This window comes from Eschrichtius robustus, chromosome 2 (assembly GCF_028021215.1).
Source record: "Eschrichtius robustus isolate mEscRob2 chromosome 2, mEscRob2.pri, whole genome shotgun sequence".
NCBI classification, from domain to species: domain Eukaryota; kingdom Metazoa; phylum Chordata; class Mammalia; order Artiodactyla; family Eschrichtiidae; genus Eschrichtius; species Eschrichtius robustus.
This window is the reverse complement of record NC_090825.1, coordinates 174,015,305-174,029,267: the sequence shown is the minus strand read 5'-3', so window position 1 is coordinate 174,029,267 and position 13,963 is coordinate 174,015,305. Positions and strand designations below refer to the sequence as shown.

The 13,963-nt window shown below is 48.4% G+C and overlaps 1 protein-coding gene across 5 annotated transcripts in view; it reads right to left on the bottom strand.

The window, feature by feature from the left end:
• The window catches only part of INSR (insulin receptor), a 131,125-nt gene extending 117,528 nt beyond the window's left edge, over positions 1–13,597 (bottom strand). For 4 of the 5 annotated variants that reach the window (XM_068537122.1, XM_068537124.1, XM_068537125.1 and 1 more), the window contains exon 1: positions 13,078–13,597. In XM_068537122.1, coding sequence (XP_068393223.1) covers positions 13,078–13,177 — 100 coding nt within the window. In that variant the 5' untranslated portion in view covers positions 13,178–13,597. Of the gene's footprint in view, positions 1–12,661; positions 12,772–13,077 lie in introns of those variants that run through there. The other variant, XM_068537127.1, reaches the window with a different exon arrangement.
• Positions 13,598–13,963: the final 366 nt, after the last annotated feature.

The window sequence follows — 13,963 nt, the reverse complement described above, 5'->3', positions numbered from 1 at the left end:
ATAAAGATGTTTAAAAAAAAAAAAAGGAATAAGACAGAGGCTGCCCTGGATCTCACAGACTACTAGTTGCTATTAACTACCCAAATCAACTGAAAGTATAACTGAGGAAGATATCTCAGTTATTCAAGGACAGCTTCAGGGGCTAGAAGAGATCATGAAAATGAGCTATTTGACTAAGTCCAGGACAATCAAGGAGGGCTTCCCGGAGGAGGTAACACCAGGATTAAAACCTACACAAACAGTGCAATAAGTTCTGCCTACTTCATTGGAAGGTCAAGAGCTGTAGCTTGTCGCTGTAGGTCACAAGGGTGTGTAGGGCCTAGAGCAGCCTTATCCAATAGAAACGATGCGAGCCACACAGAATTTAAAATTTTCTCTATAAAGGTAAAAAAGAAACAGTGAAATTAAATATTCTTAATTTAACCCAATGTAGCCCAAAACTTCACTTCAGCATGTAAGCAATACAAAAAAAAAAAATCTATGGGATTTTTTTCACACTATGCCTCCCAAATGCCACGTGTTTTATACACTTGCACCAGGTCTCAATTCAGATGCTAAATTTTGATCAGAAATACTCAATCTGTATATGCAGATTTCATAAAATGAATCCCTGAAAAGGTAGGTTCTTTGTATCCCCAAGCTGTTCCAAGCAAAAGAGCTGTTCAATAACAGAATCAAGCAGTGATTTTTTTGACATTTCAATCAACTAATGTTAAATAAGACTTTACATTTACATTTTTTACATTTAAATGAATTAAAGTTAAATAAAAGTAAAAATTTAGTTGCCCTGGCCACAATTTCAAGAGCGCCATGTGGATAGTGGCCGCCATATTGGATGGCACAGCTATAGACCATTTCCATCAAAGCCGACCGTTCTGTTGGACAGTGCTGGTCTAGAGGTTCCCCCTCGGCCAGCAGAATCTAAGAATTTTCCAGAAGGAGAGAAGACTGACATGAGAGCCATCTTGGAAAGTGTCTCCTCTCCCCTGGTTTTCTCTCTATCATGAAAACAGCAAAGAGGTACTAAGGATCTGGGAGAGAGGTATCTAGAAGATTCTGAAACTCCTTTACAATGCTAAGAGTTATACTTTCTGCTTTCAAGCCTGAACGTACTCATTCCTTAGTCTTGACATTCTTCAAACGCTCCCTGGTGACCTATGTGGGGCCACACGTTCCTCCCTGCATTCCTTCCAGTCTTAACACGGCTTCTTCCAAAATTCAGGCATCCTGGCCAACAAGCCTTGGGTTCAGGTGTCAGGCCATCACCCACAGCAGTTTCAGGGCGTGCTAGAAACCCAACAGATCTGGCTTCCCACTCCAGCATGGGCACCTGCCAGCTGCATAATCCTGAGCCATAAACTCAACCTCTGTGTGCCTCAGTTTCCTCACCTGTAAATGATGATGATCGCATGATGAAAGGTATGAAGAACAGAAGAGAACTGGGGTCTGGCCACGTGTATATATTAGTTCTCCACTCTAAGATACATGGAACCAATTCCCAGATTTCTTCCCTTCATAAATTAGAACTTGGGCACACCGAGGTACCAGCTACCCTTAAGATTCTCCGCCTGCCTGCAAGACTGGCTCTTAAAATTGACTTTAGCCAAGAAATCCCCTGGCGGTTCAGTGGTAAAGACTCTGTGCTCCCAATGCAGGGGGCACGGGTTCGATCCTTGGTCAGGGAACTAAGATCCCACATGCCATGGGTTGAGGCCAAAAATAAAAAATAAAAATTGACTTCAGCCAGAGTGTGTGAGATGGATTCTGTTGGAAACTGCTGGAAACAGAAGGGCAGTAAATACCCCGAGGGTGCAGGCAACAGGCAAACTGTCGCCCAGATAGATTTTCTAGAAGAGGAAAGAAATTGAGGCTCAGAGAGGAACATGTCCCCCTCAAGGTCACAAAGCAAGGAGGAGACAAAGCTGGGATTTAAACCCAGTATATTAGTCTACTGGGGCCACCCTAACAAAGGACCACAGACCAGGTGGCTTAAACAAGATAAATTTATTTTCTCCCAATTCTGGAGGCTAGAAGTCTAATCTAAGATCAAGGTGTCAGCAGGATTGATTCCTTCTAAGGCCTCTCTCCTTGGCTTGCAGACGGCCGTCTTCTCCCTGTGTCCTCACGTGATCGTCCCTCAGTGTGTGTCTGTGTCCTAATCTCCTCTTATAAGGACATCAGTCTTATTAGATGCCACCCTAATTATCTCATTTTTACCTTGATTACCTCTTTAAAGACACTATCTCCAAAGACGGTCACATTCTGAGGTGTTAGGGTTAGGACTTCAACACGTTAATTTGGCAGGAGGGTGGGGGGGGGAGGGGACACAATTCAGTCCATCACATAGGTCCCCAGGGCACCAGCACCTGTGCCCTTAGCCATCACACAGGGTTCCTCAAAGTGTGCTCTGTAGACCAACAGCATCAGAATCACCTGGGGCGGGGTGGGGGGGGGGGTTGGGGGGCAGGTGTATGTTGAAATGCAGATCCCTAGGCCCAGCTCTAGACCAAATGAATCAATATCTCTGGGAGCCAGGCCCAAGAATCTGCATTTTAAACAAGGTCCCCAAGGATATGGTAGGGCCTCAAGTAGGACAGACGTACCGTCTCCCCAACCTGGGCCACCTCTCCAGCAGGGGTTCTTTCCAGCTCCCATTCTTCTGCCCAACCCATTCCTCTGAGCACTTTGCCCCAGGATCAATGCCATCGGATGCCTTCTCTGGGGCTGTTGATTGTTGCTAGAGGGAACCGCATAAGCACGGTGGACCGGCCCCCACGAATTTCAAAGAAAGCTAGACCCACACCCATTTATTCTACCTGAGTTCCTAGATGCTGTGTTTCAGAGCCCCTTCTGACCTCAGTTCTTGTCTTGGTCAGCTTGGGCTCCAATAACCAGATGCCATAGACTGGCGGGGTTAAACAACAGACATTTATTTCTCACAGCTCTGAGGCTGGAAGTCCAAGATCAAGGTAGCTAGCATGGTCAATTTCTGGTGAGAGCTCTCCTCCTGGCTTGCAGACGGCCGACTTCTCACTGTGTCCTCACATGGTCTTTCCTTGGTGCATGTGTGCAGAAAGGGAGCGATCTTTCTCTGTCTCCTTCTTCTTTTACGGTCACCAGTCCTATCAGCTTAGGGCCGTCCTCTTATGACCTCGTTTAACCTTAATTACCTTCTAAAAGCTCTCTCTCCAAATACAGTCACGTTGGGGGTTAAGGTTTCAACCCATGAATGGGGAGGAGGGAGGTGGCCATTCAGACCATAGCAGTTCTTTTTCAGCCAAACCTTTTGCTCCTAACTTCAAGCCATCCTATCCTCTCCAGGACTTGCCCCCTCTGGGCTAGACTTTGCTTCCTGCTTTGGACAAACATGTATCAATTCCTTCTCCAACCCATACTTAGAGTATGGTTTCATTTCCGACGCAGTCAATGTTTCACTAGAATGCACCTCCAATGTGCAGACCAATGTCTGTGGGGACCCAGACAGATATACCCGGTCTGTACTGAAAGGGAAGGAGAATGGGGTGGGTGATGAAGCCAGAGAGGGGACGAAGGAGGCCTCTGACCCAGTTCCATAAGGAGGAAGCAGGCATCCATGGGTGAACAGGGGGAAGAAGGGTGCTTGAGGCACAGGAGGCAAATGCAAGCACATGAAGAAGAGGGAACCCCAAAGAACTGCAGTCATGAGCTTGGCGAAGTGAGATTGCACACCACACAGCTGAGGCCAGGCTCCACTGCCAGGGGAATGGACCGAGCTGGCAGCTATAGAACGACCAAAGCAGGAAGTAGAAAAATCTCTCTGGCAGCAGGGAAGAGAAGGTACTGGACGAGGCACCCTGGAACCACCTCTATGGCATGGCCTAGGGGGCCTATTATGGGGGTGGGTACAAGGAATTAGCATCAATGGGACTTGGTCCCCAGGGAGGTGGAGGAGAGGGGGAAGAAGTGAGGGTCCTCTCTTAGTGAACCTGGAGAGGACCAGATAGGACCAGTTTGGGGTGGCAAGGACAACAGGCTCAGTTTGGGGCATGTGGAGTCTGTAGGGGCTTTGGTATGCTCCCAGATGTGGGTCCAGTGGGCACTGGGAAGATGTGGATCTGGAGCTTGGGAAAAGGGGCGGATGCTGGCTGAAGGGATGACAGTAGGTGATAAAACCAGGAGGAGAAAAGGATGGAAGCAAGGCGTGCCTCTGGCGAGCACAATATTTAAGGCCAGGGAACCAGAGAGAGGACCAAAGACCCATAGTCATCCTGACACCAACACCTTCTACAAGCCTGTCTGAAAGCTCTGGAACATCTAGGCTAATTCCTCCAGTCAGTTCCATCGTTCTGTAATCCCAAGGACATCACACATCAAACCACAAGATTATAAGGGGCTTCCATGACATTTCAGGAGTCCTACCTCCTCGTGTACACAAATAAGGATGGAGAGTGCCCACAGAAGACACCAGAAAGAAAAACCAAGAGAAGTCTTGCAAGAACAAAAAAGTAGCAGATGTCTTCGATACAATGTAACTGGATATAATTAGGAAGGAACACCTCAGTGAGAAGTCATCCCTTTTCTGATCTTCTGGAAGGAAACAGGATACATCTTTGAAAACAGATTAGCAAAAAGAAATCAGAGAAAGGCCATCAGAAAACAGGTGGAGCCCTGCCCTCTATCCCTTTGTGTCCAACCACTACCTTTTTCCGCACTGTTAACAAGCACAGTTTTTGGAAAGTACCTATGTTTTCCACATTACCACAAAGGCACAGGAGAGAAGCAAGAATCTCCCGCTAACAGGCTGCTCTTCCTGAACACAAAACAGAAGCTAACCTATAAACCTGATGGGACACCACACCCTTAAGGAACTGAAAGAAAAACTCAGATTTGAAATCAAATTTTATTCCTCATCAACCTGCCGTGAACTCCCACTGGAACTCATATCCAGTCTGCACTGGGCAACACAGAACAGCAAATCTTGCTCTGCCAGAAACAAAAATATGTTTCTAAAACCCCTGAAAGCCACTGGGGCACTCCCTGGCACCAGGGTCAGCAGAACATGGGGGACGCCTCCTCAAGACACAGGCCGGGGGTTTTGTGCCATCTCATGAAGTTTCCGAGAGGTAAACCAAGGATTTGTGCCCCGATGAAAGTACGACAAAAAGGGCGTATGCATTCAAAAAGGATTCTACACGGACACTGACAAACCCAATTTCACAAATTTTAAACCCCAGTGATAGGAAACCACCTACAGCAGATTCTCTTTGTTTATGGAAGCTATTTTCTACAATGTTCTCAAGAACACTAATTTGCAAATCCATCAATACCATAACCTTGTTGTATGTGTGTTTCTGTTTAAAAACACCTTATTTAATATACATTGTTGATTCACTAATCACTATATAGTTCACGCCTGAACAAAGCTTATCCAGCAAATGTATTTTCTCCGGAAGGTACATCACAGCCTTCTAGTACTTAGGACCCTAGACAGCACTTCAGAACTATGCACGGGGACCATGGTAAACAACAAAATCACCAACAAAAAGCACAAGTAAGTGTGAAAAACATGGCACTAAATACATCACAAAAAAGGACATTTTTGGGGAACCTTCCTACACTGTTGGTGGGAATGTAAGTTGGTGCAGCCACTATGGAGAACAGTGTGGAGGTTCCTTAAAAAACTAAATATAGAGTTACCATATGATCCAGCAATCCTACTCCTGGGCATATACCTGGAGCAAACTCTGATTCAAAAAGATAAATGAACCCCAATGTTCATTGCAGCACTATTTACAGTAGCCAAGACAACCTAAATGGAAACAACCTAAATGTCCACTGACAGATGAATGGATAAAGAACATGTGGTGCTTATACACAATGGAATATATTACTCAGCCATAAAAAAAAAAGAATGAAATAATGCCATTTGCAGCAACACGGATGCACCTAGAGATTATCATACTAAGTGAAGTAAGTCAGACAGAGAAAGACAAATATCATGTGATATCACTTATATGTGGAATCTTAAAAAATGATACAAATGAACTTATTTACAAAACAGAAACAGACTCACAGACATCAAAAACAAAGTTATGATTACCAAAGGGAAGGGGGTGGGATAAATTAAGAGTTTGGGATTAACAGATACACACTACTATATATAAAATACATAAACAACAGGGACCTACTGTATAGCTCAGGGAACTATACTCAATATCTTGCAATAATCTATAATGGAAAAGAATCTGAAAAAGAATATATACACATATGTATAACTGAATTACTTTGCCGTACACCAAAAACTAACACAAAATTGTAAACCAACTATACTTCAATTAAAAAAAAATTTTTAAAGGACATTTGTTTTAATCCTTGGGGATTTATGAATTCACAAGAGGAGAGATGCAACAGGAAGGCAAGATGTCACCTTGTTTGATCTGAGCTGGAACATGCATGTCAGATGATTCCAATTTTTTGCCACTTGGTGCATGTCCAGGAATAACCATTAAAGCGCTATTTATTTTGGAGTTACAAATAAATTTTAATGAATAGGGCAATTCACAAATATGGAATCCAGGAATAATGAGAATCTTATGAGTACTTAGGTTTTCAATTTTAAGAATATTGATCCAATTATAAGATACATTTTAAAATATTTTAAGTTAATTTTTATTGGGGTATAGTTGATTTACAGTGTTGTGTTAATTTCTGCTGTACAGCAAAGTGAATTGGTTATACATATACATATATCCACTCTTTTTTTGATTCTGTTCCCATACAGGTCATTACAGAGTATTGAGTAGAGTTCCCTGTGCTATACGGGAAGTTATTCTTAGCTATCTATTTTATATATAGTAGTGAGTATATGTCAATCCCAATTTCCCAATTTATCCCTCCCCTCCTTCCCCCTTGGTAACCATAAGTTTGTTTTCTGCATCGGGGACTCTATTTCTGTTTTGTAAATAGGTTCATTTGTACCATTTTTTTAGAGGTATCACCTCACACCACTTAGAATGGCCATCATCAAAAAATCTACAAACAATAAATGCTGGAGAGGGTATGGAGACAAAGGAATCCTCCTACAGTGTTGGTGGGAATGTAAATTGGTGCAGCCACTATGGAGAACAGTATGGAGGTTTCTTAGAAAACTAAAACTAGAGCTACCATATGATCCAGCAATCCCACTCCTGGGCACATATCCGGAGAAAACCATAATTTGAAAAGATACATGTACCCCAGTGTTCATTGCAACACTATTTACAATAGCCAGGACATGGAAGCAACCTAAATGCCCATCGACAGAGGAATGAATAAAGAAGATGTTGTACATATATACAATGGAATATTACTCAGCCATAAAAAAGAACAAAATAATGCCATTTGCAGCGACATGGATGGATCTACGGATTGTCATACTTAGTGAAGTAAGTCAGAAAGAGAAAGACAAACATGAGATACTTTTTAAAGTCTAGAGAAAACTATAGGGATGGAGAAGGATCAGTGTTGACAGGGGTTCGAGGTAGGGATGGCATAACGATAAAGGGATGGCCAGAAGGAGTCTGGGTGATGACGGATGGGACACTTCTGTATCCTGACTGTGGGGACAGCCACACAACTCTATGCAGGGGCTAAAATGCAAAAACTGTGCCCCCCAAAACAAGTCAGTTTTACTGTATGACCATTTTAAAAATAAAAATGTTTAAAGATACACACCGGGCTTCCCTGGTTGGCGCAGTGGTTAAGAATCCGCCTGCCAATACAGGGGACAAGGGTTCGAGCCCTGGTCTGGGAAGATCCCACATGCCACGGAGCAACTAAGCCCATGCGCCACAACTACTGAGCCTGCGCTCTAGAGCCCGGGAGCCACAACTACTGAGCCCACGTGCCACAACTACTGAAGCTCACGTGCCTGGAGCCCGTGCTCCGCAACAAGAGAAGCCACCGCAATGAGAGGCCCACGCAATGCGACGAAGAGTAGCCCCCGCTGGCCGCAACTAGAGAAAGCCCGTGCACAGCAACAAAGACCCAACACAGCCAAAAATAAATAAAATAAAAATAAACAAATTTATTTTTTAAAAAAGTCACACAAGAAAAAATAAACTTTAAAAAAAAAGGAAAAAAAATTCATTGGCCAGTACACTTATGTTAAAAAAAAATTTTTTTTAATAAATAAATAAAGATACACACCAAACTGATAGTGTAGTCATTTCCCAGGACAGAAATGCAATGGTTTTAGGGACAAAGGGGGACTCTGGTTTTTTCCTCTCTGTACTTTCATAATTTTTTTTGCAATGAGAATGCACTACCTGTTATTATTTTAATTTGAAAATCATAATTATGGCTTTTTTAAGATTTTTTTTGACGTGGACCATTTTTAAAGACTTCACTGATTTTTTTACAATATTGCTTCTGTTTTATGTTTTGGTTTTTTGGCCGCGAGGCATGTGGGACCTTAGCTCCCCTACCAGGGATCGAACCGGCATGCCCTGCATTGGAAGGGGAAGTCTTAACCACTGGACCACCAGGGAAGTCCCATAAATACGGTTTTTAAGTTGCAAAACATAAACCAAGCCACCCCGATGTGTTCCTTAATAGAAATTAACATAAGGGGGGTCTCAAGAGAACATCTCATAGCGGATACCACTTTCTTTTGGTACTGGAGACAGGGCCAAGAGCACGGAATCCTCATTCAAGGCCAAGAAGGCTGTTTAAACAAATACATCCAAAGATCACACACACACACACAAACACACACACAAGGAGGGAACATCACTGTTATCTTCTCACCATCGGAACCCATACATTCAGCACAGCAAATGGTATAAATTTCTTTAATACAGCTTGCTCTGTAAAGGGGAAAACACAGCATCCCTGGGCGTTTCATTTAACTTGATTCATTCAAAGTTGTATCGGGGACCACACAAGCTATGAGGTATATGTCATCATGATCCTCAAGGAGTTTGTTCTAAATCAGGAGTTGGCAAACTTTGGAAAGGGCCCAGGTGTAAATATTGTTGGGAGCCACGCGATCACAACTATTCAACTCTGCCTTTAGAGCACAAAAGCAGCCACAGATGATACGTGAACGAATGGGCATGGCTGCGTGCCAGTAGAACTTTATTTACAAAAAAACTGGCGTGGGTGGGCAGGATTTGGCCCCTGTTCTAGATAAAGACTTTGACCACATATAAATTAAAAACTGAGTGAGACAGAGAGAGTCAAGAGTAGGGAATGGCCCTCTATGAAGAAGGGGCTAATATCTTAGTCCAGGAAAGGAACAGAGGAAAGGAAGAGAGAGGATGGGAGAATTCAGACACAGGTGAAAACTCACCAGGAGACCATGCCTTCCAGTGGGAGGCAAAACCCAGAGAAGTCAACTGGGGTGAGGCTACAATTGGGAGGTGAGGGATGACCTTCTCTAGTGCCGTGGGCAAAGCGATGGAGACACAAGCCAGATGCCGTGGGCAGAGCAGTGGGTGAAAAGGTGAGAGAGCAAGGGCGGGGAGGACCCACTGGGGGGGAGGCTTGGCAGGGGAAGGTGAGAGGTAAGTGGTGAGTAATGGGGCCAGGGGAGTATTGAGTGTTTATAGGCTGAAAAGAGAAAGGCTCCTGGGTGGATGGAGGTCCCTGAACAAACAGAGGGGAGAAAGAAGGGGACCCAGGTGGGTAAGTGTCCTAGAGAAGGAAAAAGTTATCTCCCCAAATGCAGTAATTCTCAACTCAGGACAGCTGGCAATGTCTGGAGACACTTGGTGGTCACGACTTGGAGAGGGGAATTGCTACTGGCGTCTAGAGGTGAGGGACGGTGCTCAACATCTTCAAATACACAGGACAGCCCCCTGCAACCAAGACCTATCCAACCGCATATGTCGAGAGCACAGAAGTCGAGAGGTTCTCCTCTAATCAAAAAAGAAAGGAAGTCAACGATGGAGTGGAGTGAGGTGGGGACCCCAGGGGGCTCACCCCAATGACCTCTATGAGTAAGTGGGGCAGGGGCGAGGGGTGGGTCACCAGGGGGGAAGCAAAGACTGGGAAGAACCCCGGGGAGGTGACCCGGCGAGCGGAAGTTCTGCTCTAAGGGTCCCGGAGCACACAAGAGAACACACAGGAGAAACATCCGATGGGATCTGAAAGCAACATCTCACACCTCACCTAACCAACTCACTGCCCACCCCCTACCCCCGCCAAAACTCTGTGGGTTTTCACTGTCATTAATCTCACTTCGCCTTCATTCTCTGACTTTGGGTCATCTCGGGCCAGAGTGGATCGACCCGAGGAGAAATGGAGGGGAAAGCCATTGCTTTCAGTTCAGCCAAGCCACAGAGACTCCATGGGGGGATGAAGTGGGATGGCACATACCATGTGACATCTCTGAGTCCTCAGTCCTTAAAAATCCCATTGATTTCCCTCTACCCCACCCTCACCCCAGCCAAAATGCCATATTGGTTGCTGTTGGAGATAAGCCATCTATCTGTAAAGTTTCACGCCCCTCCCCAAACCTCCAAAGGGCATCACATGTCATCTATTCAGTAGTATTTTGTTAACCTTTACCACAGGGGTTGGGGTGGGGAGGCTCAGACTCCAAAGAACCTTTTATTCAGAAACCTTTTATTAACAGACTGGGGTTCTAATCTCAGCTCTGCCATCCCGTCAAAGTTCCTCACCTTCCAAAAGGACAATAAACCTTACCTCAGAGCATTGTGGTAAGGATTAACTGAGATGACCTATGCAAAGTGTATAGAACAGCACCCGCTGAGCGGTTGCTTATATTCTCGTTAGTTAGGAGTTATCTGGAGAATAAAGCAGCTGTGACTTGGACTCCTGGGATAGGAGTTGAATCTAGAACAAATATTTATCAAATACCTACTAGGTGCCAGGGACTGCTCTAGGCTCTGGAAAGGTAGCAGTGAACCAAAGAAACATAAACCTCTGCCCTTGTGGAAACTGTAAACAAGTAAGGAGCGGAATATCCATCTACGGACCCCTGAAAGCACAGGCACAAACCCACCATTAATTACCAAAGCTACCAGGGACAGAGGAGCAAGGAAACATACAAGGGTGAGCACGTACACACAGAGGCAAAGCCTAACAACTGGTCTCGGACCTTTTTAACAAGACCCTAAACCAACTGCCACCCTTCCTTCTCGGAGCACCCGCTGTATACCAGGGTGCTTGGAGACATTGCCTAACTGGCAAAGGTGCTCAGCAAACCCGGTTTGGCAACTCCAGAGCCTGCGTGTGCTTTCTCACGCCCCTCGCTCACCGTCAGGGAACTCAGGAGCTTCGGTTTCTTCCCTCCTTGAACCCCTTCCTCATCATGACTGATCTCCTTTTATGGCGAGATCTGAAGAAGTAACCCAACAGATATTTTGAAAGCAGGGCCTCAGCCATCATGGTGGGAAACCACAGCTATATTCTCTTAAACGATTCTTCCGTCCTTGACCTGCAGCCAGGAAGACCTGCTGTCAAGCCCAAGAAGGCTGCTGGGATTTGCCTCTGGTAGCTGCCAGCACAGGGACACTCAGGAGGGAGGCTTTGGGGGCTGGAATGACCACAGGTTAGAGACCTCCCGGAGCTGACAGGTAAAAGGGCAGAGGAGGGAGGTTATTAGGGGGACATGGGCCGTGGGCAGCAGTCCAGAGCCTTGGGCCCTGGCACCACTGGAGAGGTTCGTTCTTCCCTCTGGCACTGACTTTGGGGCAAGTGAGTTATGTGTCCTTCCCGAGCCTCACTTTACTCCCTACGAAATGGACCAACAACGGTATCAGCCTCGAGAGGCCTCCGCAAAGGTCCAGAGAGAAGGGGCTTCCCTGGTGGCGCAGTGGTTGAGAATCCGCCTGCCAGTGCAGGGAACACGGGTTCGATCCCTGGTCCCGGAAGATCCCACATGCCGCGGAGCAACTAAGCCCGTGCGCCACAACTACTGAGCCTGTGCTCTAGAGCCCGTGAGCCACAACTACTGAGCCCACATGCTGCAACTACTGAAGCCCACGCGCCTAGAGCCCGTGCTCTGCAGCAAGAGAAACCACCGCAATGAGAGGCCAGCGCACTGCAATGAAGAGTAGCCCCCGCTTGCCGCAATTAGAGAAAGCCCGCGCGCAGCAACGAAGACCCAACACAGCCAAAATAAATAAATAAAATAAATAAATAAATTTAAAATAAAAAAAAAAAAAGGTCCAGAGAGAGGGACTTCCCTGGCGGTCCACTGGTTAAGACTACCCCTTCCAATGCAGGGGGTGCGGGTTCGATCCCTGGTCGGGGAGCTAAGATCCCACATGCCTAGCGACCAAAAAACAAAACGTGAAACAGAAGCAACATTGTAACAAATTCAATACAGACTTCAAAATGGTCCACATCAAAAAAATCTCAAAAAAAAAAAAAAAAAGGTCCAGAGAGATAAGACTGACCAGCCCGTGGCATTTGGTGACACTAACTACAATAATCATTAAAGCCGACACTACTTCTGCTACTACAACTGCGCTGTTGCCAAGGCGCTAGAGTTTGCCTCCGGATATCTGGAAACAGAACCCAAGAGTGTAAACATGGACCTTAAGTCGGGGTAGCCATGGGTCTAGATACGAGAAAGGGGGCGGGGGGGGGGTGGATTCTACAGTTCCCCGCCCCGGGCAGCGTCACCTACCAGCAGGGACCCCCCCAAGGGACCCCCTCCCCAGTCCGTCACCCTCGACTCTGGCTCCAAACCGTCTGTGCCCCGGGAATTTGGCTGTCCGAGAGTGTCCAATAACCCCACTTCTCGGAGGAGACTCAGGACGCGTGGCCCGTCTCCGGAGCCAGTTGGGCTCGGAGAGGTCCAGGCACAGGTCCGAGGAGCGCTCGGGGGAGGCGCCCGCGAAGGGGCGAGCACTGGGGCAAGGTTCCTCCAGCCCGGAGCCCGCACGCGGAGCGTGGAGCCGCGAGCCCAGGCGGGCAAAGGCCAAGGTCAGCGGCTTCCCGCCCCCCGCGAGGCTGGAGCTACAGTCCCGGCCACCCGCCCTCCCACGGAGGAGGGCTCTCAGTCCACAGCAGGGGTTCCATTCTGGCAAAGGGTCCCCTCCCCACCGCGCTGGTCCCCGCCCACTCCCGGACCCCCAGACTCACCCTCTCCAGGGTACAGGTGGCCCGCGGCGCCCAGCAGCAGCGCGGCAACGGCCACCAGCAGCGGCACGGCCGCCGCCCCCCGCCCGCCCCCGGCGCCCATGGCTACGGGAGCGCGGGGTCCGGATGGATCAGAGCGCGCGGCGCCGGCCCGAGGGGTGCATGCTCCAAAGCAGCCGCCCGAGAGGCGCTGGGGGCCGCGCGTCCTTCTCTTCCACGCGGGCGGCCCAGGGGCCGCAGCCTCCGCCCGGGAGGGTCCTTGAAACAGCCCCAGGAGGGGTGCGCGGCCTCCGCCGCTGCAAATCCGGCAGCGCGGCCCGGTGGAGGCGGCCCCGACTCCGGGCCACCGCGGCCCGGGCCCCGTCCCGCGATCTCAGGGCCCCGAGCCCCGCGCTGCGCCCCTGCCTCCCGGCTCTCGGCCCCGAGCGCTCGCGGGCTCAGATCTTCGGACGCGCGGACAAACGGACGCGCGGACAGGCGGGCGGGCACCTGGGCAGGCGGGTGGCGAGCGGGCGGCGGGAGCGAGGGCTGCTCGGCCCGTAAACAACGCGGCCCGTCAGCTGGGCCCCGTGCGGGCCGCGGGAAAAGGCGGCGCGGATCCGGATTCGGAAGGGACTCGGCGCCCGGGAGAGGCCCGAGACGGGTAGAGGGAGGACCGGCATGGGGGAGGCGCCGCCCCGCCCCACCCGCCAGAGTCCCTATCCTGGGCCCCGCGCTGGAGGCCCCCGACGCGCCCTAGGCGAGGGGGCGCCACAGATCCCTGCCCAGCCGGAGCGCCCCTTCCAGCCCCGTGACTCCCGTCTCAGAGTCTGGGGGCGCCCCAGATGCCCGACCCAGCGAGACGGATCCTGTGTTTAACGTTTAGCTATTTTGTTCATCATGGGACTTT